General features: G+C 40.0%; 1 protein-coding gene across 1 annotated transcript; it reads left to right on the top strand.

Moving 5' to 3' along the window:
* Positions 1 to 8,931: 8,931 nt before the first annotated feature.
* On the top strand, positions 8,932 to 25,108 carry LOC121409759 (probable RNA polymerase II nuclear localization protein SLC7A6OS). Its single transcript, XM_041601665.1, has 5 exons — positions 8,932 to 9,005; positions 17,398 to 17,833; positions 18,811 to 18,990; positions 20,594 to 20,720; positions 22,343 to 25,108. Exons 1-5 carry the CDS (start codon positions 8,932 to 8,934, stop codon positions 22,498 to 22,500), a joined length of 975 nt encoding a protein of 324 aa, XP_041457599.1. The 3' UTR covers positions 22,501 to 25,108.
* The last annotated feature ends 614 nt before the right edge of the window (positions 25,109 to 25,722 follow it).

Genomic DNA, 25,722 nt, shown 5'->3' with positions numbered 1-25,722 from the left:
TTCGTGGTATACTAGTATTCCACCCTGGTTGGTGCCATGGATCTATGGTATACCAGTATACTGCTCTGGTGCATGCCATGGATCTGTGGTATCCCATTATTCCAGACCAGTATACCGCCCTGGTGGGTGCTATGGATCTGTGGTATACCAGTATACTGCCGTGGTGAGTGCCATGGATCTAGTCTGCAGGCACAGACCCTTTGTTTTCGCAACTTGCATAGTGTGTAATGCAGAGTCTGAAGTAGTGAGACTAGATTTACCACATGCACAGTATGTACTGTGGCTGGCTCAGATAGAGCCTTTGGCATCTAGTCTTTACTCTAGACCTGTTATTGGTTGAAGTGTCAAATAAGAGTCTATGCTTGCAGACTACTATGGATCTGTGGTATACCAGTATACCTCCCTATTGCATGTCAGCCATGGATCTGCACATTTCTGCGGTATACAGTCATGTACCAGTATATCACCCTAGTGCATGCCAAGGATCTGTGGTATACCAGTGTACCACCCTGGTGCTTACCATGGAGTGCACATCCTCCTTCACTCTCGTGAGAACAGGGTATCAGACTGCTACTCACTCAACCGCATTGTAATGCAATACCATCTCTGTATACATCTCACATCCTTCAAATTGCATCACTTTAAGTGGTAGATTTTGTGAAGGTATGTGATCATTAGGACGATGATAAGCCTTTCGCCGTCCCCTCCAATCCAATAAGTGGGAAATGGAACTCCTGATTAGGGATGGAAATCCCTCTTTCAACTCTCTGTACTTTGGCTGTGATGCTAATTGTGTATCAGTCTTGATACATGTTCACAATGCATTGGCTATGTGAAGTTATGCTCTTCTCTCTCTTGAATGCAATTTGTTATAATAATGAAGCTTACATGAACATCACTTTGCTGGTCATTTCATAATTGAATTTGTAAAATGATGGTAAAGGTTTAGGGTTTAAGAATCTTCCATTATGTAGTTTACTGTTTAAGTTTGCAGCACAATTGTTAGTAGAGGTTTACACATGCTGTAGGTAGATTATAGATATCCAGAGTCTCAAGGTCGAAATACTTGCTTCTCATTGGATGGAAATTAAGTTGTGTTTAATATCTTGTTGTGTTTGATTGCAATTCTTTCTCAAGGGGGGATCCAGATGACTTGCATGTATCTGTGATAATTTTCCTTCATCATGGTGTAGCAGATAAAAGGCTAAAAATAAGAATTTATAACAGTAAAATCTATGTATTGCTGGATTGTTCTTCATTGTTCAATAGTAATTAGATGCTGTAGCATCTTGCGTGAAATACTATAAAGGTTTTGAATTGGAATTTCATCCAATTAATTTGCTCATGATCTGTTAAAAAATCACTTTATAGAATGAACAAACAGTGTGTGGTCTCTCATTTACTGTTTTATAATAGCTAGAAATATACCTTTTTAAGATAACTATCAATAATACGATAATAGATAATTTTACTTGTATGATTGAAGAAACTTAATTGTTTTGTGAGGAAAAGTACTTTAATACAACTGTACTTGGTAATGCAATTAATGCAGTATATAAAATGAAATAAGTAGCAAATTAGTGTGTTATCATTCCAATTGGCCTAAATTAGAGGATTACTCTGCTCTGAATGTTGCATTTAGGGTTAGCAACCAGGCCAGATTTATGATAGTTAAGGACTTGAAATGGCTGCTTTTTGTGTCTGCTTTAACTTTTTTTTAGCTGCAGCTGTACCGCACATAAATAAAAAGGGATTGGAAGATTTTGCATCATTTGAAATCTAAAGCTTACTATTTACCAAAAGGACCTAATAGTACACGTTGGTGATTGTAAAACAGCAATGTTAATAGTTGCCTTTTTTATTTTGAAGTTAGGTTTCTGCGGCTGGCAGGTTTCTACGATGATGACAGGTCTGGTGTCATAGAATCTAATTCTTGATGAATTATGCATTGGTGAATTCTAGATCATTGGCGAGTAGTAGTAATGGGATATGTTTGCTTCTGGAGATAATGCTAGCAACCTGCATCAGTGAATGCCAGATTTGCTTTGCTTGCGGTTTGATGGCTAGAATAGTGCTCCTGTTGAAAAGTCAAACCATGCTAAATGTTTTTGATCTGGTGGGATGGAAAATCTGTCTTATATGATTACAGCATGGATTCTTGATTAGAGTAAAGACGGGGGTTCTTTATAATGGAGACAATGAGGATGGTGGTGGTGATGATGATGAAGATAATGATGATGAGGATTTTGTTGAAAGTGGAAGTGATAATGATTTTGATGATGTTGATGATGTTGATGATTAAGATGATATTAATGATGATGCTGATAAAGAATATGATGATGAAGAACATGACTATGATGATGACGGTGGTGATGATGATGGTGGTGGTGGTGATAAATATGATGGTAGTGATTATGATGATTATAGTGGTGGTGGTGAAGGTTGTTATGATTGCCATCACAATTTCGATAATGGTTTAAATTTGGTGGTTATGATGATAAAGATGAGGATGAGGAAGATAATGAGGATGATATTAATGATTATAGCTACTATACTCTAGGCTATTCAAAGTATTTTTGTAGTCTCCAAAGTACTTATTGATAATCTCTAACACTTTACTCTTTTACCCTCCCCCTCCTTCATTTCAGGTTTTTGATGATAGTGATGATGATGATGATAATGAAGATGATGATGATGATGGAGATAATGATAGTGATGATTTTGATGTGGAGGTTTCTAATGACGATGGCAGTGATGATTAACGAGTTGTCCTAAAGCCTGAGGCACACCAATCCATTAACATTTCCATTGATGGAGTACCCATTCTTCCCTCCCTCTCCCCTGCCCCCTCTCTCTCTTTCTTGTCTTATTTTCCCCCTTCCCTTCCCACATCCATACTTGTACACCCAAATTCATATTTAATGTCTCTTTCTAAATCGACTCAACCCTTGTACCTTGCTAGAGGGTGGCTCGTCCCGGGGGCCGTCGACAAGAAGGCTCCCGCCCGGACACCCGTTTGAGCACCGCAATTGATTGTTCTCGAGTGTCCGCTTACTAATTTCCTCCTTTTGCCCTGGAGTGTGTGTGCCTGTGGGGTATTAGGGCAGTTTATTTTTATTCACCATGTGAATCACTTGTACCTAGCGAGGACGCGTTGTAGTGGTCCGATATGAGTGATGGTTTATTAGAAGCAACGTCGCGTGTGGTCCAGCACGCATTGCCAATTTGCACGCCCCATTGCAAGGCTCGTGACATGGCAGGTCACAGGAGGGCAGCCAAATATTGTCTTCCAAGTGGAATAGTACATGGGCATTACTTATGATAAGTAAGATAATAAACAATGCCTGTTAATTTTTACCTTCAATACATTGTCATCAGCATACATTGTAGGCCTCCATATGATTCTTTTCATATGAATAGCATGGTGATTACATATTAATGATTTCATTGTGATGTTCTTACTCATGTTATTTGAAGTCATAATGATTTCAGGAGTTGTGTTGAAAGATACATACAACTCAAATACAACTTGTCAAATTATTTCATGCAAACCTTTTTGGTTTGTTCAATTTTTGATTGTACAGACTTTTTGCCTTTTTTTTGCATCTGTAACTATTTCTTATTCCTTATCTTGTTTCTTATCCCATTGATTTTGTTCCTAAAAAAGATGTGTACCATTTTTATTGAGCTTTGTTGCTGAACATTGTTACCCAGCTATGTTGGTGAACCTTGTTAAAAGCGTGGTTGCCAAACAGTGTTAATGAGCATTGTTGCTGAATATTGTTGCTGAACATAGTTGCCTAGCATTGTGGTTGAACTTTGTTGTAAGCTTTGTTGCCAAACATTGTTCATGAGCATTGTTGATGAGCTTTGCTGCTTTGGTGGTGATTCTGAAAAATTAAAAGAAGAACTAAAAATTAGATTGCAGTTACAATCACAATGTCATTTCTTGAAATTTTCTGTCCACATGTAATGTATTCCTGAGCCTCTACAGCCCCCGTTGTCCCAGTCTTATGAAACCTTTTTCTGTAGAATCCATCTTACGGCAATCCATCATTATCGAGATAACCACCTACTGCCACTGACCATACTTAGACTGATCCCACAATAATTATTCATACTCAATGGTCAAGTGTGGGTGAAGATCATAGATGCAAAAGAAAAGAAGCCTTCCAAGAGGTCCTGTATCCTCTGTCATAGCACACAGATTTTAATATTATACTTCTAGTGGATATTATAAGTAAAGAGCAAATTCTGTAGAACCTGATTTTTTGCTCTGATTTCATTTTCATTTATTTTTTTTTCAGACTTAACCCAGAAGAAGATCAAACTCACTTTCATGATAGTTAGTCTTTGCTGTGTGTTACATGGTTTAATAGATGGTGTACAGACCTTGGAGAAACAACCTAGAATTTCTATAATTTCTTTTAGTTTACCGGTTAGTTTTGTTTTCATTGCATTTGTAAGAAAAAAATGAGGTGCATTGTTAAATAAAGTTAATAAAGTACCTTCCAATTTCATATCTAATGTAGATAACAACATTATTAAGTTTAATATTCTTTTTTCTTCAAAGTTTAGTAGTCAAAGTGAGCAATACTTTACTTTTTTAGGGCTAGAAAGTGTCTTTAAGGTCTTGTTAGTTACATTGTTTTAATGATTAGAATTATAGTAATTTTGACAGGACAAATGTTATTAAATCATGATGCTTAAAACTGAATGTAATGAACAAAATTTCAAATTTATAACAAAGATTTTTCAGTATTTTTTTTTGCCCTTGTCTTTGGTTTTTACCATGACAATTTCAGAGGTTTTGGTGGCGAATCGCCCGTGGCCACCGTGCATTTTTTTCTGTTGCATCTAAAGTCGCATGTACATTTACAGTCACCCGACCAACCATGATGAGTGTAACATTTCATCATTCATTACCATCATTACTACACTGATTAGAAAGTGATCATTACACCCAGTGTGTACTACTGACTCACAAACATGTATTAATAGGTGATTCATTTCTCTTTGTGGCACGATAGCATAAAGCAATGATGTACTGTGCTTCTCACTGTTAAAGATGTGATGGTACTTTCATAAGGTCGGCCATTCGAGGTGCATAGCTCACACTTTCCAATATTCAAGGTAGATTTATCGGGATTTTCTTTTTCAGTCCCCGTTTTTCTACCTCATACATCTTCTCTGTCTCCTCCTCTCTCTCTCTCTCTGTTTGTCACCCCCCCCCTTCCCCGCCCTGGTCTTGTATACCTTCATCTCCTCCCTCCCTTCCTCACTGCTCCATTTGTATAATTGTATCTATGTTTTGGTTTCATTAAATCCATATATCTACATCTTCTTTCTTCCTTTAACCCTGCCATCTCCCAGTTATCTTGTCGACCTCTATCCTACATGTACTTAGTTGCTTTTAATTATTTTCTTTTATCCTCCCTCTTTGTGTCTTTTTCTCTCTCTCACTCTTTCTCTCTTTTCTCTTTTCTATCTATCTGTTTCCCACAAACACACCTTCACACACACACACACACATACACCTTCATGCACACATAACATACACTTATGCTCAATCCTTCTGTCTTATCGCTGCACTTTCATTTTCTTTTTTTTTTGTTCTTCCCACGTCTCCTCTGATTTCCATTCACTCCACCGAGCCTAGCCTGCTCCACTCACGTTGACATTTACACGTTGCTGCGTAAAACCCGAGATGACTGTAATTTCAGGAGCAGTCTTGCTTTGATTAAAGGAACAGAATCCAGTGAATATATCTACCAGTGTCTCTCTGTCTCTATCATCGATTTCTCATCTGGTCTTTCGTGCAGGTTGTGCCTTAAAGAAAAGCATTTATAATGTCACTGTGATAATAGAACTGGATGTATTTTTTAAAATGAAATATTTCATCTGTTTTTAGTAAAATAATGTTGAGAAAGTTAATAGCAGGTGTTGAATAACACAATATTTCCTTTTATAATATATACATTTGTTGGCTGAAATGATGGATCCTGGATTTTGTCTATGGTGATCTAGAAACTTTTTTTAACAAAAAAAAAGGTTATCATGAATGGTGAAGGGGGGGGGGCAGACCCCTGCTGGACCTACCATTTTCTGACAAAGTGGTTATTTTTTTTTACTCTTTTTCTATGTGGTTATATGTACAAAAATGTGGTCACTATTGTTTCTCTGGTCAGTGGTATTGTAATAGGCAGTCCATTTGGCAAGTTCTGCAGTCCTTCAGACTTCTAATGGTGATGAGGCCAGCTTTTGTTTGTGGTATTTTCTCCCAGGTACTTTAATTAAAACAAATGCATTTTTAATATCCGCTATAAATGTATCAGGAATGGGGGGGGGGGGGCTTGTCCACTTCGTCATGTCATATTTTCAGAGGGTGAAACCCAAATGTATCACAACAACAACATTGTTTGTGCCTATAGTCAATCCTGGAATCCTGGGAAAAATTTTTAGTGTTTAGTTTTCTATTATCAGGAGTGGAAAAACACATTCCTCAAACAATATGCACATGTATATACATGTATGTCTTTCGAATTTGTCATAATGAGTACAATACTGATTTTCAATTAACCACCGTGAAATGACTATCTCGTTCATAGAGAATTAATTACAGTTGGTGAGCATCTTTCATCCACCGCACTGCCTTAATGAACGACTGTTTAGGACCCAGACTGCCGGAGAAATCATTAAAGCAAGGAGTGGTGGTAAATTGGTACTGTGACCAGTTTTAATCAAGAATCAATTCAGCCATACTGTTTTCGTTTCATGAGGAGTAAATATTGTTGAGAATAACAGCAGGAGCGTCTCATCAACGTTTTTGTTTGACAAGTTGTCAGATCTGACAACTTTCCTCGATTTTGATTTGCCGAGAGGCACAGTTACTATGGTAACTGTCACATAAAATGGGATTTTTTGGATAAAATGTCTGGCAAGTACTTTCATAAAATGTTCAGATGGAACTTCAATGGGAACTGGGAAAGGATGTTAATTTGATTAAACCAGATTGAATTAATACAACATAAAATGATGTTTAAAAAACTAATGGCAACTGAACAGTGCTCAATCCAAGTAAAGGAAAAAATAAATGATTATTATTTTTTTTATAGAAAATAAATGCTTGATTTTGAAAATTGCGTCCTGCCTGATAAATGCACTCTGGGACCAACGACCAAGATCAATTCGTTCTGCCGTGATATTAGTTGATGCTTGGCTTCTTGCTTGCCTTTCCAAAATAAATGTTTGAGCTAGCATTCAATTTCTCTGATTATACCACGAAAAAGCTGACGAGCGCTCCTGAAGATGGACAATTATATCGTCAGAGGGGGGCTGGCCGACCTTGACCGTGTATGTTACGGTCAACGAACACTTGGAATGGATCATCTGCGACAGCGGGTTAGTCGCCGGTGTGAAGACGAGAGAGGAAAAAGCAATCAATACCCATCATGCATTGTGCAGGAAGTAGAATTATTCCTTCGGAGGTTTCAATCAATAGATGATATAGATTCATGAATCTTCCCTAGATGTAAAGCTAGGATGAGAATGGAGAGAAGAAGAAAAAGAGGGAGGAGATCAGATCAGGGGAGGCTTTCTTTGACTTTTCATCTTGTGTGTTTAATAATCGATTATGCTACATGAAACATTATGATCTTAAAAAGGTTAATATGGTATCCTTTAAATAGATCAAAATAGATGTATATATATTTTGAACGTTGTATTGATCTTTGTTAAAGCAATTAATTGAACAAAGATCAAGGGATACATAAAAGTAAATAAATAGAAAGGTTTTTTTTGCAAACGTGAAATTAAAGGAAACGTGACTTGATACATGTATGTGAAACTTGTTTAATTTTTTTGAATTGCATATTTATATGAAAAATATTGTACCACCAATATGTAAATGGTTTGTGCAGGTATTGATGGGAAAGTAATGTGCAAAATAAGCTTTGTATTCATGCCCAATGACAGATATTAAGTATTATGTGTTCTCACATGTACCTGTCTGTGTCTACCAACTTCTATATATGCTTGCTTTTCAGCTTACATTTCACTCTAACTTCCAAGCATTTAAAACTAATTTAAAACTTATCCAGATCGGCTGTGAACAGTAACCAGACGAATGTTAGATTTACATTTAAACCTTAAGTGTAAGATGAAAAGATTTGAATTTAAATCTTGTTAAATTTAAAAGTTATGCCTTAAGATTTCAAATAATTCCAGTTTTCGACTTGTCACTATTCATAGAAAAAATTATGACACTTATGGATTTCCATAGAGTTACGATTGATCAGATCAATTGTTACTCTTTGTAAGAGCCCTGAACACCTAGTTGACCAATACCAATTATGATGGTTATTATTCTGCACACTATCACTAGTACATGCAGGTCCTTGTAATCCTTCCTTCAGAGAAGATGGGTCACTGAACAGGCTGATGTACTTTTGTTTATAATTACTCTGCTATTCCCAGCGTATATATCATCTGGGTCCCTGTCTTACAAAGAGTTATGATTGATCTGATCAACCTCCATTCTATGGAAATCCATCATTGTCATAATATTTTTTCAAGAAATTTAAAAGTGTCCTTTATATAAGAGAAGCACACTGAATTTTCAAGAAAACAATGTTTGAATATACATCATAGAAAACATTTTTAACAAACATGCATACAAGATGTTAATGTTGCTGGCTTTCCATAGTTGAAGTCGATTGGATCAATGGCAACTCTTTGTAAGACGAGGCCTTGTAGACTGTGTAACGCATCCTCATTTTATCTGGTTCATTTAGATTATAATGTCTCTGGCCTTTCTGTGGGGATTCATTTGTCTGGTCCCAAATCATTACGTGGTGTTACATACATGTACCGTCTCATTCACACCTGAATGCTCTACTTTTAAAGAGACAGGGAGGGGGGGAGAGAGAAAAAATGGGAAGTAGATGGAGAGAGGGGAAAGGAGAGAGAGAGGAAGAAGAGGAGAGAGGGGAGAAAAGGAGGGAGGGGTGAGTTAAAGAGGTAGAGAGGCCTTTGGAAGGTTGAAAGTCCTGAATATCTATAGACAATGTGATGAGGCAGAAACCATTCATGTTTAAATGAAGGGAGAAGTGAGAAGAGAGAGAGATGCAAGTGGAACTTGAAGATATTTTATAGCATACCGTATGTTGTATTTGTACGGTATTTACCGGTATTTTATCAAAACCCGTACAATTTTTCATCAAATTTTTGATATATAAATCTTAATGTAATTGTAAGAAAATGCAGTTTTGCACCTCAAAGTATTAGTATCCATCATCAATGACACCCAATGATTTTAAATGGGGAGATAAAAATATGATATTTGTTTACCAAATAATAAAAGCACTGACCTTCCATAGAGTGGACAGCTTCTTGCACCATCATGCCGTGATTATAAATTTATAATTACATGTAGGGTACCACAATGAAAATCATAAGGATACCATTATTCGTAAACAAGGATGATGAATACAGCTTAGGATGCAGTTTGCCATCTTATAAGATGAGATGACAGCCTCTCTCGCTAGGTGGTTTCAGACCGCCTCGAAGTTCGTCAGTTCCAGGTATTCTCTGATCAGGAAATTTACCCCGATCAGAAAATACCAGTTCTTTTGGTAATGTGAAAGCAAACTACGGGTAATTTTCCTGAAAGAAAATACCCGCTAAATAGTACATGTAGGTACATGACAAAATTACAAGAACTTTTGCGGGGTCGCAGGTCGCAGGTATTTTGGCAATGTGAAAGCAATTTACAAGAACTTATAGCCCAGCTTGTAGTTTGGCGCGGGCGCAGAGGGTGTCTGCTGGGCTAGTGATTCTGAATCTCGCACCTTGCCTGCTTATCAGATCACACTGCGCATGCTCGTAACTTCAGGAACTTATCCCGAAGGATATGTTTTGGGGCGGTATGAGTGCAGGAATAATTAATGGGTATTTTTTAGCCTAAAAAAGTTCTCGTGATTTAACGGGAAATCTTATGATCGAGGCGGTTTAAACCCACCTTCTCTGTCTTTCTCTCACTGTCTTCCTTGCACACGACTGTCACCACCCGACCGCCTGCTCCAGCACATGTGAGAAATCCATTTAGCATCTTGCACGCTTGGTTGAGGATCCAGGCACGAGTCTAAATCCGGTGCGGCGGTGTGCATCCGTTCGCTGGCGGTGATGCTTTGGCCATCTAAATTAGCTCCTTGATACGAGGGTGCTGTCCTCTCAATGGAGGTCCTTACATCATATTATCCTTGTTTATCAGTTCAGTGTACATTGGAACAGCTTGTTATCTGATTATTGGTATTACAGTTACACAATATGTCTTGCAAATATTTTATGTTGTATTTATTTCAGTTTGTTGGCGTTTTGTGTGGGTGGCGTTTTTTTCTTCAAAGAACAATAAAATGGATGCTTATTTTTGTTAATGAAAACCCTGATCAAACTGCAATATTCATTGTTGAAGAATTTCTAGAAACAAAATCAAATGAAAAGGTGGAACAGAGAGAGTAGTAATTTACATCAATAACTGGGATATACCCATTTGATTTGCTAGTTCATTACGATGAACCTGCGTGCCGAATATAGAGTACACAATTTTTCCTGCGCGCGCGCTGCATCTCCCTACCAACGCACTATCCCAAGATCGTCGCGCAATTTGGCGTCCATTTCCTCTTTTACTTTCGCCTGCGGTCGAGTGCAGTCGCAAGCTAAGTACACTCTCAAAATTGCATTTCTGTTTTCCGTTTGGATACTTTATTGTGCAATTCTTCCCTTATTTCAATCTTATTTTCTCTCATCTAAGATTGTTATAGGATTATCACGTCGCGCGGAGCTTCCGTGATATTATTTTAACGTTTCTTGTCCCTCTTCGTGAGTTTGTTTTTTTAAAGATACGTTTCTCACAGGCGGGTTGTCTTCACCTCTCCGCCCCATAGCTCCGCGCCTTCCTGCTCGGGCGTTGTCTTCGCTCCTTTTTAATCCTTTTAATTCTTTTTATTCACTGACTTCTTCGTTTATACGACTCGTCGTGAATTTAATTGATTTATTTTTCCACAGATAGGTTCTGTAGGACGTTAGGAGCGTCGTATTCCAGCCTCGTTTCAAGTTCTTTGTCTCTTGTTTCGAGTTAGTTGATTGTTCTTTTGTTTCAATCAATCCTTTGCTCTTGTATTTATTAATTGAATTAATTGGTTAATTGATTAATTAATTAATTGATTGATTCTTTTAATTCTTGACTTGCTCCTTTGCCTCGATTCAAGTTCTTTGTTTCTTGTTTCGAGTTAGTTGATTGTTCTTTTGTTTCAATCAATCCTTTGTTCTTGTGTTTATTAATTGATTAATTATTCAATTAATTATAAAAAAAAAAAAAAAAAAATATTTTCTTTCCTTCACAAGAATACTTAGAATTTTTTTTAGGAAGCCGTCTCCTGTCAGCGTTCGTCGCCTTTGACTCGGCCTTCCTTCTCGGGAAAGCTATCTTTGTTTTTCCCCCCTTTTCAAGTCAGCTACCGGTCTCTGGACTTATAATTTTTTTTTTCTTAAACTTCTTGTTTATAAAAAAAAAAAAAAAAAGAAAGGGAATCTTGCTCCCCTTTTTTCCTTAGCTGATCCTCACCTCAAGAAAAATTATTATTTTTTTTCTTTTGAACAGGTGGACACAACAAAACAACAACAAAAAAAAAAAAGAAGAAAACTTAGTGTTTTCTTCTTTTTAGATGCTTCCCCCCTTCCTTCTTTTCAGAATTTTGGCGGAAGCAGATTCTTGTTGTGATAATCAAATAATTAATTTTTCTAACGGACTTCAGGGACAGTGTCTCTTAATAATTCTCAATTATTACTGTTTCCTTTGTTCTGGGATTTTACCTTGTATCATCCTTGTGAGATCCGTTTTTGACTCTCAAAAGTCCGCTTTTTGAGGTCCTTGTCTTCTGGGTTGGGGTTTGTTCCCCCCCCTACCCCCTTTGCTTCTCTTTTTTTTTCTATCTTACTACTAGATCACCCTACGGCAATAATGAGCCTTTCGGACTCTCTTTCTGAAGAGCCTCAGGCGGCTGCTGTTTTGGGGCCCGACACCGGGGTCTTATCCCCCACCACAGGTAGTATAGATAGCGAGAACAGAGTCAGAGCCCCGTGGGCTCTCAAAGGGGTGGAACCGTGGACGCGCGTTCACGTGTCCCGCTTAATAAGGGTGGAACCGTGGATTTGCGACCACGTGCCCGCACGGTGATGGCCAAGGCTTCCGTCCCGGAACCTGAACCTTATTGGGGAGCGTCGCACTAGTACAGAAAACGGCGACTCCTCTAGGGCTGTCAGACCCACCGGCCATCGGGTCACCTAAAGTCCGGGGGGAGAGCACGGGTCTCTCCACCCGGCAAAGACTAGGCTCGATGCCGTGTAAGACCCCTCTAGGGAGCGTCGGCAAAGGGCTACCAGCCCCTAGTCGGAAGAGGCACCTGAGTCCGACCGTGTCGGACTCTCAATTCAATCTGACGCCGTCAGATTCGGCCGACGCCTCCTCTCGCTCGGCTAGCTCTCCCCGTGGGAGAGCTAAGGAGAGGAAGACAGGCGCAGCCCAGCCTCTTGTCCCTTCTTCCGCTCCGGCGCCGGAGCAACCGAAGAAGAAGAAAAGAAGAAGAGGAGAACCACAGACGTAAGCCCCGCTCCGTCGGGCGGTCTGTCCTCTGATTCTTTTGATGGCCAGGCCTCTCAGCTTCTCAAGCTAATCTAGAGTGCCCTCCAGCACTGCGGGTTTTTACCCCCAGGCTTGCCTGCTTCAGCCGACGGTACTACCAACCGAGCGGATCAAGCAGACACCGGCCATCCAACACACCTCGGAGAGTCACCGGCAATATCATGTTTCGCCGGCTCACGCACCTGCAAGGGAAATTCCCGCTAATACACAGGTGCTATCGACATACGGGCGTCGCCCGCCATTATGTCACCAGACTCCCAATCATTATACCCTCTTCTGCCCCCCGGCGGGGGCCGCATAGAAGAGGAAGAAGAAGAAATTCTAGGTCGCTAACCCCGCTGTGCGGGTAGACCTTCCCTTCTGATTCTTGTGCCGACGGCCAGGCGTCGTAACTTCATGTTACAACAGAACGCCCTCGAGCACCACGGATCTTCATCCTAATGCTCTCTGTCAGCTAAAACCGCCGTGTCGAGCACCAGGCAGGTCAAGCAGACAGTCGCCGTCTCGCACCTCGGAGAGTCACCGGCAATATGATTCGCCGGCCCACGCACCTGCAAGGGAAATCCCCGCTAATACACAGGTGCTATCGACATACGGGCGTCGCCCGCCACTATGTCGCCAGACTCCCGATGATTGTTCCCTCTTCTGCCCCCCGGCGGGGGCCGCACAGAAGAGGAATAACAAGAAGAAAGTCTAGGTCGCTAATCCCACTTTGCGGGCAGACCTTTCTTTCTGATTCTTGTGCCGATGGCCATGTGTCGTAACTTCATGTTACAACAGAACGCCCTCGAGCATCACGGATCTTTATCCTCATGCTCCCTGTCAGCTAAAACCGCCGTGTCGAGCACCGGGCAGGTTAAGCAGACATTCGCCATCTTGCACCTCGGAGAGTCACCGGCGATTTCATGATTCGCCGGCTCACGCACCTGCAAGGGAAATCCCCGCTAATACACAGGTGTTATCGACATACGGGCATCGCCCTCCATTATGTCACCAGACTCCCGATATTTGTGGGTCAGGCGTCGCACATACTCCCATGAGCAGTGCGGGTAATTCACCCACGCTTCATATCAGCTTCAGCCGCCTTGCTAAGCACTGTGCGGCTCAAGCAATCACCTGTCCTCTCACACCGGGCATTTATTGAAACGCTGTTCACCTACACGGTGACCCCCGTTTCTATGCAGGTGCTTCCGACATACGGCTTTCAAGCATCAATATGTCGGCAAGCTCTCGGTGACCGACGGCTGGACTTTGCATCCGTTCAGGCTGCATCTATGCGTCCCCGAGCATTACGGGTTCTTATCCTCGTGTTCTCCGTCATTATAAGACCGCCGCGGTCTTATTGCTGGCGTCGGGTATTGAGCGGATTGAGACTTCTCTCGCCAACCCGCACTCCGGGTAGCCATCGGCGAGTTACCTGCATGGGTATTCCCCTTTTTATGCAGTTACTCCCGAATTCGCCCTCTACGTCAAGCCCACGTACGGCGACGACTCCTTCAGCGGTAACTCTCTCCATTCTACCCCCTAAGCGGGCCCGTAGATTGGAGGTAAGAATCTCTTACATACCGCATGCCGCACTTCTCTCGTGAGAATGTTTGGCTGCTTTGAGGGGGCAACCTATCACGTCCGCGGTCCGTCCGCCCAGACGACGGGACCGTCGGTTTCTGGCCTGAACCTCACTTTCTATTCGAAAGTAAGGGTGCCCTGTCTTACTTAGCTCCTACCCTTGCAAGGCCAGAGTCAGGGCTAGTACAGACACCCGTCCTCCAGCGATCGCCGCTGAAGAGAGGGCGACTCCGATATGAGCACCATCACCGCTCAGCGGTATGTCTCACTACCTCATAGCTCTCCGAACTTATGAGTATGTATATCGGATCTGAATGTCACGGCGATTTAAAGTTCTCCTGTGCTTAGTAATCGCTACGCCTTCACCACCCGGTGCATTATGGTTATGTTAACCTATTGTCTCGTATTCGGGCGGCTCGTTCGAGCCCTGCCCGAGCTGCCATCACCGGTCGTCCAGCCGGACACCGCCGAAAGCACCCGCACCGAATACCTGGAGGGAATCAGCTTTTCATATGCTAGATATCCCTCCTGTTGACATTCACAGCTGTTCCCCGAGTCCTTCCCGGTCGGGTAAGCATCATCTCGGAGGAAAGAAACCGCCGTACATCTCATGAGATTATTGGCTATGTACGTGCGTTCAAGCTTGTTTAAAGCCCCAGACTTCTCTGTCGGCATTCTATGCCTATTTTCTGGGGACACCCACCGTACCGGGTCGGCGAGTTTACACCAAACAGTACGCCTTCAGACCATCGGTCGAGCTCTAACAGTCTATGTTATAGACTGCTCTCTATGTGGGTCAAGCTTGCGGGCGTCTCCGCCGTTTCCTCCTTGTGTGGAGTGGTCTACGGTGGATGTCTTACCGTGCCCATTTGTCGAATCGTCTTCTTATTTAGAAGCTTTTTCACTCGGCACACTCGAGTCACCTCGCATGCTGCTTTCATCCTCCCTCCATGCAATGCATGTGGCCATGGTCACCGCACGACCGAGGATGATGTAACCGTGGATGCATGTATGCTTATGCCTACCTAACCACAATCACTACGACCCGCTTTTTCTCGGGCCGACTGCGGATGAGTCTCTCCATGTAAGTGATTTACTTCACTGGAGTTCTTCTTTTAGAAACTTAGATGCTCATCCCCCACTGCTTAGGGCGTCATTTTTGCCGCCCCCCGCAGCTTTTTGGAACTCCTTATTCTCCGATATCGGACTGTTCCACGCTGCCGCAACCGGCGCCGGCGGTGCTTGCTCTTACGATCACCTGAGAGACCAGGCCTTGTGGCTGTTTTCATAAACAACTGGTTCTCACCGCAGACTGATGGAAATTTTTGTGTTTATTTTCCTCAAGTCTCCCTCCTTCGCTTGTTTCTTCAAGCGAGGACATCGACACTCTTAGCCAGTTTCCGTCCCTAACTTGATAGGACAGGGCCGTTGCTACCTCATTCGATTCCGTTGGGAACGTACTGTTGAGGTATCATATCTGGCGATGTCTGTTCGTTAGAACATCTCTTGATTGTCGCCTTCACGTATGATCATGACAGAGACTTTTCGCCAGCTCCCTCTGGCGTACACTTGCTGCTGCTAGGGATTCCCCCGCCCGGCGGTCATCCATCGCAGCCTAGCCTCACGGGCTCTCTCGGCAATGGTGGCTTGAGCCAAGCCACCTCTTCCACCGCGGGCACTGCACCCTCAGATGGGTGCTTCGATCAGTACGGGAGAAAGGGGATCCTGAGTTCTCTCTCGATCACTCGTCTATCACACTTTTGTCGTGATGTGTACCGCGCTGTTTCTCTGACACGCCCGGTTGAGCTATTTTAACCAGACTGCTTTATTCTACATAGGCAGCAGGTCCGTGGTATTTCTTATTAAAAGGATGGCACTCAGTCGCTTTCTCGACCCTTGACTGCCTTACGAGTGGTTTTCTTAAATCCCTACTCTCCGTCGTTCCTAGTCCCCTTCGGACCGCTAGTAACTTTCTGCCACAGCTCTCTATCAGAATTCTGCAGATGTTCTGCCCTCACGCATTTGAGACGGATATCGAATTCTGGGCGCTTTCTCCCACGCGGAGGCTTCTGAGATCTCTCGCCTTCTCAGATTGTTCGATGGATCACTTACTGAGCCTTAAAGCTACAGTTTTCCGATCACGATTCTTGTTGAAAATTTCAACAAATTCCGAATTTTACGCTCTAGTCAGCTGGTGATGTTGTTCTCCTGACACTAGGCCGAGGGCCCATGATACTTAGTATCATTCTTCTTGGGCTCTTTCTTGGAATCGTCGTTCACGACTTCTCGAGGTCCGTCTATTGACGCCCCTCTTTCCTTCACTCCTTGCTCTTAAGGACTTCTTCACATGAGGCTTTATCGCCTCCCCTGTCCGTAAGGCAACGGCCTTTGTGTCTTCATCTCCCTATTTTAACGCACTTCTTAGTCTAGACATGCCTCCCTTCACGTTGAATCCGTGTTGGTCTAGCAAATCAAATGGGTATATCCCAGTTATTGATGTAAATTATGAAAATACTTACCATGATTTTCTTATTTACGAGATAACTGGATATACCCATTTGAACCCTCCCTCCTACCCCTCGCCTTGTGTGACAACATGTCTTGCCCGCAGGCTCATGAGAGGAAATGGACGCCAAATTGCGCGACGATCTTGGGATAGTGCGTTGGTAGGGAGATGCAGCGCGCGCGCAGGAATAATTGTGTACTCTATATTCGGCACGCAGGTTCATCGTAATGAACTAGCAAATCAAATGGGTATATCCAGTTATCTCGTAAATAAGAAAATCATGGTAAGTATTTTCATAGCTTGAGGTTCACTCGAGCATGAGAGCTCCATTTTGTGTAAAACCTGTCATGATAAAAATTATATTTCTTGAAGGAATTTCTAGATGTCATTTTCAGCTGAATTTCATGACATTTTGATAGGAGATAAATAATTACTCTTCTAGGTATTAAAAAGTCAACTCTCTGTTTTATTTCTTAAGCCCATTTGTCTATTTTGGATGTGACATTAAACCTTTCCTCTACCTTAGCATGGCTTTTATTACAGGTTTTTCAATATGATAAGTGTGAATATATTTTCTCCTGAGTGAATTTACCATTTCCGAGTGCTTGTTAAACATTTGCTTAAGACATACTCATTGGATTATTGTTTTATTATATTTCCACTTTATACAGGACCAACCCATTTCACAGAGGATACAAGCAGCGCTCAGTACAGTCCATCTCTACGCCAACCTAGAACCCCCGAAACCCCAGGCCAAGCCCAAACCCACATCAACCTCCACATCATCGTCGTCGTCATCGTCCTCATCCAAGAAATCAAAGAAGAGCAAATCAAAGTCGAAGTCAAAATCCAAACAGGACACTAAAAGCAAAAGTCGAGCGTCCCAGCTCGCTTCTCAGCAAGAGGGAAGATTCCAGATTGTATCAACGTACAGGGGAGTCAATCTGAAAGAACTCGATGGGCAAAGTGCCCCCTCTAGTGTCAGTAATGGTGTCAGTCGGAATAAAGGAGGAGCCAAGGACGAGCTTTTCAGTCTATTTGATGCTGTCATAGATGAAGAGGTATTTTGCATTCATTTGTTCTTGATGAAACATGATAATAATAATAGTTACAGTAAATGAAGAGGCTTTTTTCGGCATTTTCGGAATTCCAGTTCATCGTGGCTTAGCTGTGAACCAAAATAGCCTGGTGGTTAACTCGCTGCCCGGAAAGCAGTAGATGGCATGTTCGAATCCCACTGGTTCAATTTTTTTCTGACTTATGATTTTCATTACAGATCGAGCATACCGATCTTAAACAAATAGGAGTAATGCCGAAAATTAGTAAACAAAAATAATAGCTACATTTATACAGCGCTTGATTCTTTGCTTCACATCCTACCGGATACCCATTTAACACCTGGGTGGAGAGTTGCAAAGGGTGGATTAATGCCATACTAAAGGATGCTCGGCCGCGGTGGTATTCGAACACATGACCCGCTGATTAAAAGGCGAGAATAAGAACCACAACACCACGATGCTTCCACGCATATCATGTTTACAGAGAGGCCTAAGAAATTTATGACTGAAATTATTGTTATCCTGAACTGGATACGAAATCGGGGGGTGTGTGACAAACATTTCAATCAGAATTGAATTGTGCAATTTTATTGAGATTACTAAAGATTGTTCATGTTTCTTCTTGCCTCTGTCTATACCTTTCTCTCTTCCTTTCTTTGCTTCTCCCTCCTATTCATTCTTTTTCTGTCTTTACCTATCTCTTTTTTCTTTCTTCCCTTTGTCTGGGGTACTCTTTCCCTTTCTGTGTCATATTGATATGTTTGGTTATTTTTCTCTCATCTTATTCAGTGTGACAGTGAGCAACTTTTTGTTTTATAGCTGTTTTGCAGCCCTATTCTCTCCCTTAGTATAGCTCTTTTGTAGCCGTTTTTAAAAAATGGCTACAAACCAGCAAATTTTGTCCCTCTTTCCCACTGCGATATCTTTTAAAGTTCAATTCAGTTTGTGTTTCTTCTTTTTCTTTGAATTATTTGGCTAAGACTTCAAGTAGTTACCAGAGGCAATCCTCCAAAACAGACTCCATCACATGTAACTCGGTGCAGATGATTCGAGAGAAGCTGGTCATCGACGCTGGTTCCGCCAGCGAGTACGTCTACGATCTCTACTATACGGATGATAATCAGCTTGACTTTGGCCAGACTGTTGTCACCGGTGTCCAGGTAGGTTCCTATCAAAGGTAGTCAAGATATTTTTAAAATTCATATCATGATACGTTCACACTTTCATCATATGTGGTGACACAATTGTTTTGGGCTTTATTTCATCGTATTCTAAGATGAAAGGTTAGGATAGGGTTTATGTTAGGTTTAGGGTTAGGTTTATGACTTAAGTTAGTCTATTGATTAGCGAAACAATCATCGCTGGAGCCAATGTAATAGAACCAACCTCATATATCAACTAAAATAGGTTCTTAACCATCAAAACAAGAGATCAGGGTATTTCTTATGAAAGGTATGAAAGGACTTGTCAGAGGTTTCATCTGCCTTAGCAGATGGTTACCAAAGTAACAGCCAGACACCTATGCTTCTCACCAGCCATGGGTGGAAATCTGTCCCCAAAGGTAGGGGTACCAGGGCCTGGAAAATTTTACAAGCAAAACAAGAGAAAGGTTATCACCAAAAATATAAGGTCATTTTAACAAAAACAAAATTTGACATGCAAAAAAAAAAGGTTTTCACCCAAAATGTAAATGTCATTTAATCCAAAATACATGTATTATTTCGATTGTGAAGTGATATATTTTTCTCAATAATAAAAGACCAAAAATAGTAGGGGGACATTTGATATTGTTTCCCCCTAATATTTTTGGTAGGGGGGACACGTCCCCCTGTCCCCCCTGGGATTTCCGCCCATTTCACCAGCTAATCAAAACCACTTAAAGCTGTTAGATCTTGGTTCTGATTTGCTGAGAATGAGAGGTGTCTGACTGTTACTATAACAACTGTTAGATTTGACAAATTCTTGCTTTAGAATTTTGAGTTTTACAGGTGACGACTTTTTCTGTGGTATCCGTCTGATAAACCAGACTTTGATGGATGAAACATCAGATAATTCCTTCCATGAAATGTTTCCCTGGGTATCGTTTCATGGTTGTCCTCAATGACAGGCCATCATCATACTGTGATTCTTTCAATGAAATCCTTGCTTATGATTGGTTTATAATTGCTGTTACTATGGCAATAGTCAGAAAATGGCAGCCTGTTAGTAATGACAACCTTATCGAAACAGTAGTCAGTTTATTCTATAAAGAAAATGTTGACAATTTCTTCTACCCTGGAATTAAACCACAGTTCAGAATATCTCTAAACTGGAAAATGTACAAGTTTATCAATACTTGATATGATACCGATGTGTTGGCTCAGGTAGTAGAGCATCCATTTCACAACCAGGAGTTCGGGGGTTCAAACCCTGGCCACGTCAGACCGAAAGACGTTAAAAGATGGGAGTTGCTGCTACCCTGTTTGGCATTCAACAATTAAAGGGATAGAGCCTCGTCGATCTGGCACTACACAGCGGCTGCCGAGCCCACGATCAATTAGACAAAAAGAATTTTCAAAGCATTTTTATTTCAGATTTCATTTTGAATGTTAAAATATGGATTTTCATTTTCATGAATATTTATATAGTATATGTACTGTAGATCTTCCTATAAATAAAATGCAGATTTATCAGAATATATGTATACAATATCTTGATGCATTTTGTTCTTGGTTCTTTTGTTGATACATTGCATATCCCTTTTGCATTGGTATTTTTGTTCAGCTGGAGGATGAGGAGCTAGTACATGATTTCTTTGATGAAGGATCCCATGAGACGTATGATGATGAGGACGATAGCAATGATGAAAACAATTGGAGGAATGATTACCCAGATGAGGATCCTGATAAACGTGAGATGTTGTTTGATCAAATAATTATGTTCCTATTCACCCAGGGTAGCCTTTTATTCACCCAGGGTAGCCATTTTATTTACCCAGGGTAGCCTTTTATTTACCCAGGGTAGCCTTTTATTCACCCAGGGTAGCCATTTATTTACCCAGGGTAGCCTTTTATTCACCCAGGGTAGCCATTTTATTCACCCATAGTAGCCATTTTATTCACCCATGGTAGCCATTTTATTTACCCACGGTAGCTAATTTATTTACCCAGGGTAGCCATTCTATTTACCCAGGTTAGCCATTTATTCACCCAAGGTAGCCTTTTATTCACCCAGGGTAGCCTTTTATTCACCCAGGGTAGCCATTTTATTTACCCATAGTAGCCATTTTATTTACCCATAGTAGCCATTTTATTTACCCACGGTAGCTAATTTATTTACCCAGGGTAGCCATTCTATTTACCCAGGTTAGCCATTTATTCACCCTAGGTAGCCTTTTATTCACCCAGGGTAACCATTTAATTTACCCAGGGTAGCCATATATTTCGTATTCCTTTTTCACTCTGATGATACTACTCTTCCATCAGGTCCTGTATAACTTATTCATGACATAGTAACCATGTCTTGTGTTATAGCCCAATAACTTAAGAAACAGTGCCCTAAATATCGTGCAAGTATATTAGAAGTAAGAGAAAGAGAGATGCTAAGGCAAGTTCTATTGGGTAAGTATTTTTCATTCAGTGCTGAAACATATTTGAAATAAAATAATCATGAGAATTTTCAAATTGACAGTACAGTGGAAATCACCATTTCCCCCCACACAAATTGGCAAATTTTGATTTTTTTTTAAAAGACAAATTTATCTTTTTTATCAATCTATATTTATTCTGATACTGGGTGATTCCAACAATTTTTTTTCCTTACAAGACCCCATTTTCACTGTTTTTTTACTTAAACTCATGCACTTATGCTCAATTCATGATAATTTGAAACCATTTCATTTCATATGAACTAGAAGCCAGAGACAAGTCATTCTAGGAACAATGGGTAGGACGTACAGTGTAAACTCTTAGAGAATTACCGTACTATAAACTTCAAATTCCAATTGTCTCATTTTATATGACACCTAGACAGATCCTTGTCATCTGATTGGTTGTTTGATATCGATCATTCAGCCTATTTTACAATGACGTCATCAACCATGCAATTTTGGATCCATTCGATTTCGTCCACTGCACGTGCGCACCGAGACTGCAGGCACCACAAGTAAAACCCATGGTAAACCTCCCGTGTTTGCAGCGCGCATGTTGTATGTACAGGATAATCAACAGACCAAGCTCACACTGCATGACCATATTTTGCATCGAAATTCATAAATTTTAAACGAAAAAAGAATCTATTTTAAGGTGTCATATAAACCAAATAATGAATGTTCTTTTCATTCATGCAAATGGACAGAATAGTTCATTCGGTGAAAGATGAAATGAATGATCAATTCAACTCGGCTCCGACTCGTTGAATGGATCATTTCATCTTTCACCTCATGAAGTATTCTGTCCATTGCACTCAACATTCAATATCTGTATACTGTATTCCATTTTGTTTTCTCTTAATTTTTCTCTGATCTGTCTACAGGACATGAAGATTTGTTTGACGAGTACAAAGATGAGTATCGATACGGCGACGTCTCTAGCGACGATGATATCCTCAACGACTACAGCGACTACAGGAAACGACCTGCCAAGAACCTGGACTACTTTGGAGGCAGGGATCCACTAGATGATCTAATGTGATTGGCTAGTTACAAGCCAATCACAGGTTCTGTTTGACTGTTTGTCCTTGTTTTTTCCTTCAGTTATTTTTTTTTCACTTCTGTGGGTGTTTCCGGCAGCTTTTCTTGACCTATCATGTATGATGTACATGGGAGGATTTGTGTATTACTACAGTACACACATGTGTAAAATCAGTTTGTGTACAAGATATGCCATTCATTCACATTTTAGGTGTTGAAGAAAATTGTTTTGGTGATGGAAGAAAGTGATTGTGATCAATTGCAAATTTCTGTTGCAAGTTTACAATTGAAAGATCAATTTTAGCTGAAGCAGATCAGTGTGCACTCCTTTTTGCAGGAAGCAAATCAACAATCCATTGTGAATTTGAAATTAATTGCAAGACATACGATTGATTTGGGCACCCCAAGTAAATTTGCAATTGGTTGTAAGATTCTTGCATTGCTCCATCATAAGTCTGTATTTAAAAACACTAGAATAGATTTTTAATTTCTCAGACTTAATGTTTAAATCTTTAAAAACATTCCTTCTGCATGAAATTACTTGTTATCAACTTCAAAGAACTTCTGCTGATATCAAAACTTAAGTAACTTTCATTTAAACAAAGCGCTCAGCAGATTGAGTTGCGTAGAAATTGAGTAGCTTTCAGAGAAAGATTAAGGATATACCTAATCATGTCGAGACGAAATTCAGTTTTGATCGATTACATTTGCCATTAACTCGGGGCTTGTTAATGGGAAATAAGTGACTGACTGAATAAATAAGTAAGTGAAGAAAGAAAGGACTCATGTGGATGTGTTTGTGCCATAGAGGAGAGATTGAAAGAGGCCAAGAAAGGAACGGGGTCATTTTGAAAGAACAGTAGAAATGGAAATTTTACATTAGAGAGCAACGTAGGCTTTTATCTGATTGATTACTATGTAAGAAATCTCTTTCTCCCATAATGCAATGCCCTTGGTCTGTGCATTTTTCAAATCATGGTTGTGCTGCAATTGAAAACCTTGTCTGTTACTTCTTTATCGTAGTTAATCTAAGAGAGTGTCCAGAGAATTTTATGACAGAATTTGGGTTAAAAGGTGCAATTCGTAGGAGAAAAGGTGTTATTTTTGTATCGTTATACAGTGACTTATTTGTAAAATTTTGTATTTGTGATAAAGCCTGTACCCTTTTTTTCTCTCTCTCTCTCTCTCTCTCTCATCTTTTGAATGTTGTGATTGCATCTTAAGGCAGCCATTTTGCAAATGTTCTCAATTAATAATTTTTCAAAATATGTGTGTGCATATGTACATTGCTCTGTATATTTTCAAAAAAAATAACTAAACTTTTTTTCTATACTTGCTTTATTTTTTAATTGAATGATTTTCCATTTAAGTGGAAACTGTTATCGCATATTATTATGTGACAAGATATAAAGTATGAAATCACTAGTTCTATATCTGTAGGGGACCGAGTATTGCATAGAAATGAATCTGTACTAGTAGTTTAATTCACAATTAGAAATAGATTACACCCTTCCACTAAAGTCGGACCCCACTCAAACTTCTTTGAGTGCTGTGCTAGCACTCATTTTTGCATATTGAGAAAACAATGTTTTTGAGAGAGAAATACTGTATAGAGTACAAGCAGATCCCAAATAAATTGCAATCTAGCATGTATTTTGAGCCAGCTAAAAACTTGCAGTGGTAACAGTAAACACACAGGCAAATCTCACGTCGACCGTGCATTCTTAGGGTAACATACCTTGTAGTTAAATTAATGAGTCCTTTTCTTCTAAGCATAGGTCGCTTTGCCAAACCATCAGTACTAAAACAACAAAAGGGAAATAAATTCCCACGCACTGAGTATAAAAAAGTGAATATTGTTGAAGTGTATGTGTTCCTTTGCCAGATTTATATTAGAATTTTATTTTAATTTGAATTCTGCCCATTTGGTTTTGAAATCAATTATCAAATAGTTGAACAATAAGTACATGGCTATTTCAAACTTACCAGTAGACAAGATCTGCCTGCATTTGTCAGGATTGAAAATCAGTGTAGTCGAGTTTGAAATCATTTTTTTAGAAACAGATTTGTTTTTACTTGCCTGATTTGTAATTAAATATTTAGCCAGACAATAATTAAACAAGATTTAGTTCCCAACTACAGCACTAAATATTCCATTGTCATATCATCATTTGTAATGTTTGTACTACTGGGTCTTGCCCTATGAAAATAAAATAAAGTACTTCAAAAGTACTTTTTACCTGCATGAGGTATGCCTTTATGGAGGAAATTGTACATATCCAGCTTCTGGAGATTAGTTTTGTATTCAATATGATATTGTGAACTTGTAGCATAGTCAAGAAGAAAGGCATGTATTCTTCGGGGTGTTTGATGATGCATCTATCTGAACAAACATTTCTACTCTTAGTTTTTACTGGGAGTTTTTCTATAGGCTTTTACCTTCATATGATGATATAAGATGGAAAGGAGAAAACTTTTTCTTTACAAATAATGTGCATCCGAAAAATTCCATAAAGTTGTCTATTAGTGGTCTTTCCTAATTATGACTTTCAGTCAATTTTATGGTATATTGTGATCATTTAGTGTATGATCTCTGTTTCAGCAAGGGCAAGGACACTCTGGCACTGACGTCACAAGCATCAGTAAAGTCACATGATCATGCATACCCTTTTTTCGAGAGGTGGAACTGCAAAAAAGTGTTATTTTTTCTCCATTTTTTAACTCAATTTAGAGAATTTCTGAAAAATTTTAGGCTGGAATACTGCTAAAGAGAGGTGTTTTGATGTTTTCAAATAGTTTAATTCTTCTTTTCCTTGTTTGTCATGTGATATTTTTTTTGGGGGGGTCACCTTATTAAAATGCCAAATAGTGGTGTCCTGCCATTTTGGGAATAGCGCTATGTTTGCTAAATTAAAAAAAACAGTCCTGTTTTTATAAAAATTAACAAATGAGCAGAAGTAGAATACGATTCAGCATTGATCGTTATTCTGAGCTTGTCTAATTGCAATTCATATCTTTTTTTTCCCAAGAAATATTCCATAAAATGGGAGAACATGACATTTCTTTTTATAATAGTACAGTTGTAACTTTTTTCTTTACTTTTTGCCAGTGGTCAATCAATGAAATAGAGTAATTTAAGTTTGAAGAACATCAAAGAAAAAGTAGAGTTCCTTTATCTATGAATTCCTCTGGTATAATTTTATTTTAATGAATGTAGATTTCT

The sequence above is a fragment of the Lytechinus variegatus genome, chromosome 2, assembly GCF_018143015.1.
Source record: "Lytechinus variegatus isolate NC3 chromosome 2, Lvar_3.0, whole genome shotgun sequence".
NCBI lineage: Eukaryota > Metazoa > Echinodermata > Echinoidea > Temnopleuroida > Toxopneustidae > Lytechinus > Lytechinus variegatus.
Note: the sequence above shows the minus strand (reverse complement) of the source record. Positions and strands in the feature narration are given on the sequence as shown.

Excerpts from the sequence above, each read along its gene's own strand:
- LOC121409759 (XM_041601665.1), top strand. The coding sequence starts at position 8,932 with ATGGGAAGTAGATGGAGAGAGGGGAAAGGAGAGAGAGAGGAAGAAGAG. Across the intron at positions 9,006-17,397 it reads GGGGAGAAAAGGAGGGAGGG|ACATACTCATTGGATTATTG; the intron begins GTGAGTTAAAGA and ends CATTTGCTTAAG. Across the intron at positions 20,721-22,342 it reads AGATGAGGATCCTGATAAAC|GACATGAAGATTTGTTTGAC; the intron begins GTGAGATGTTGT and ends ATCTGTCTACAG.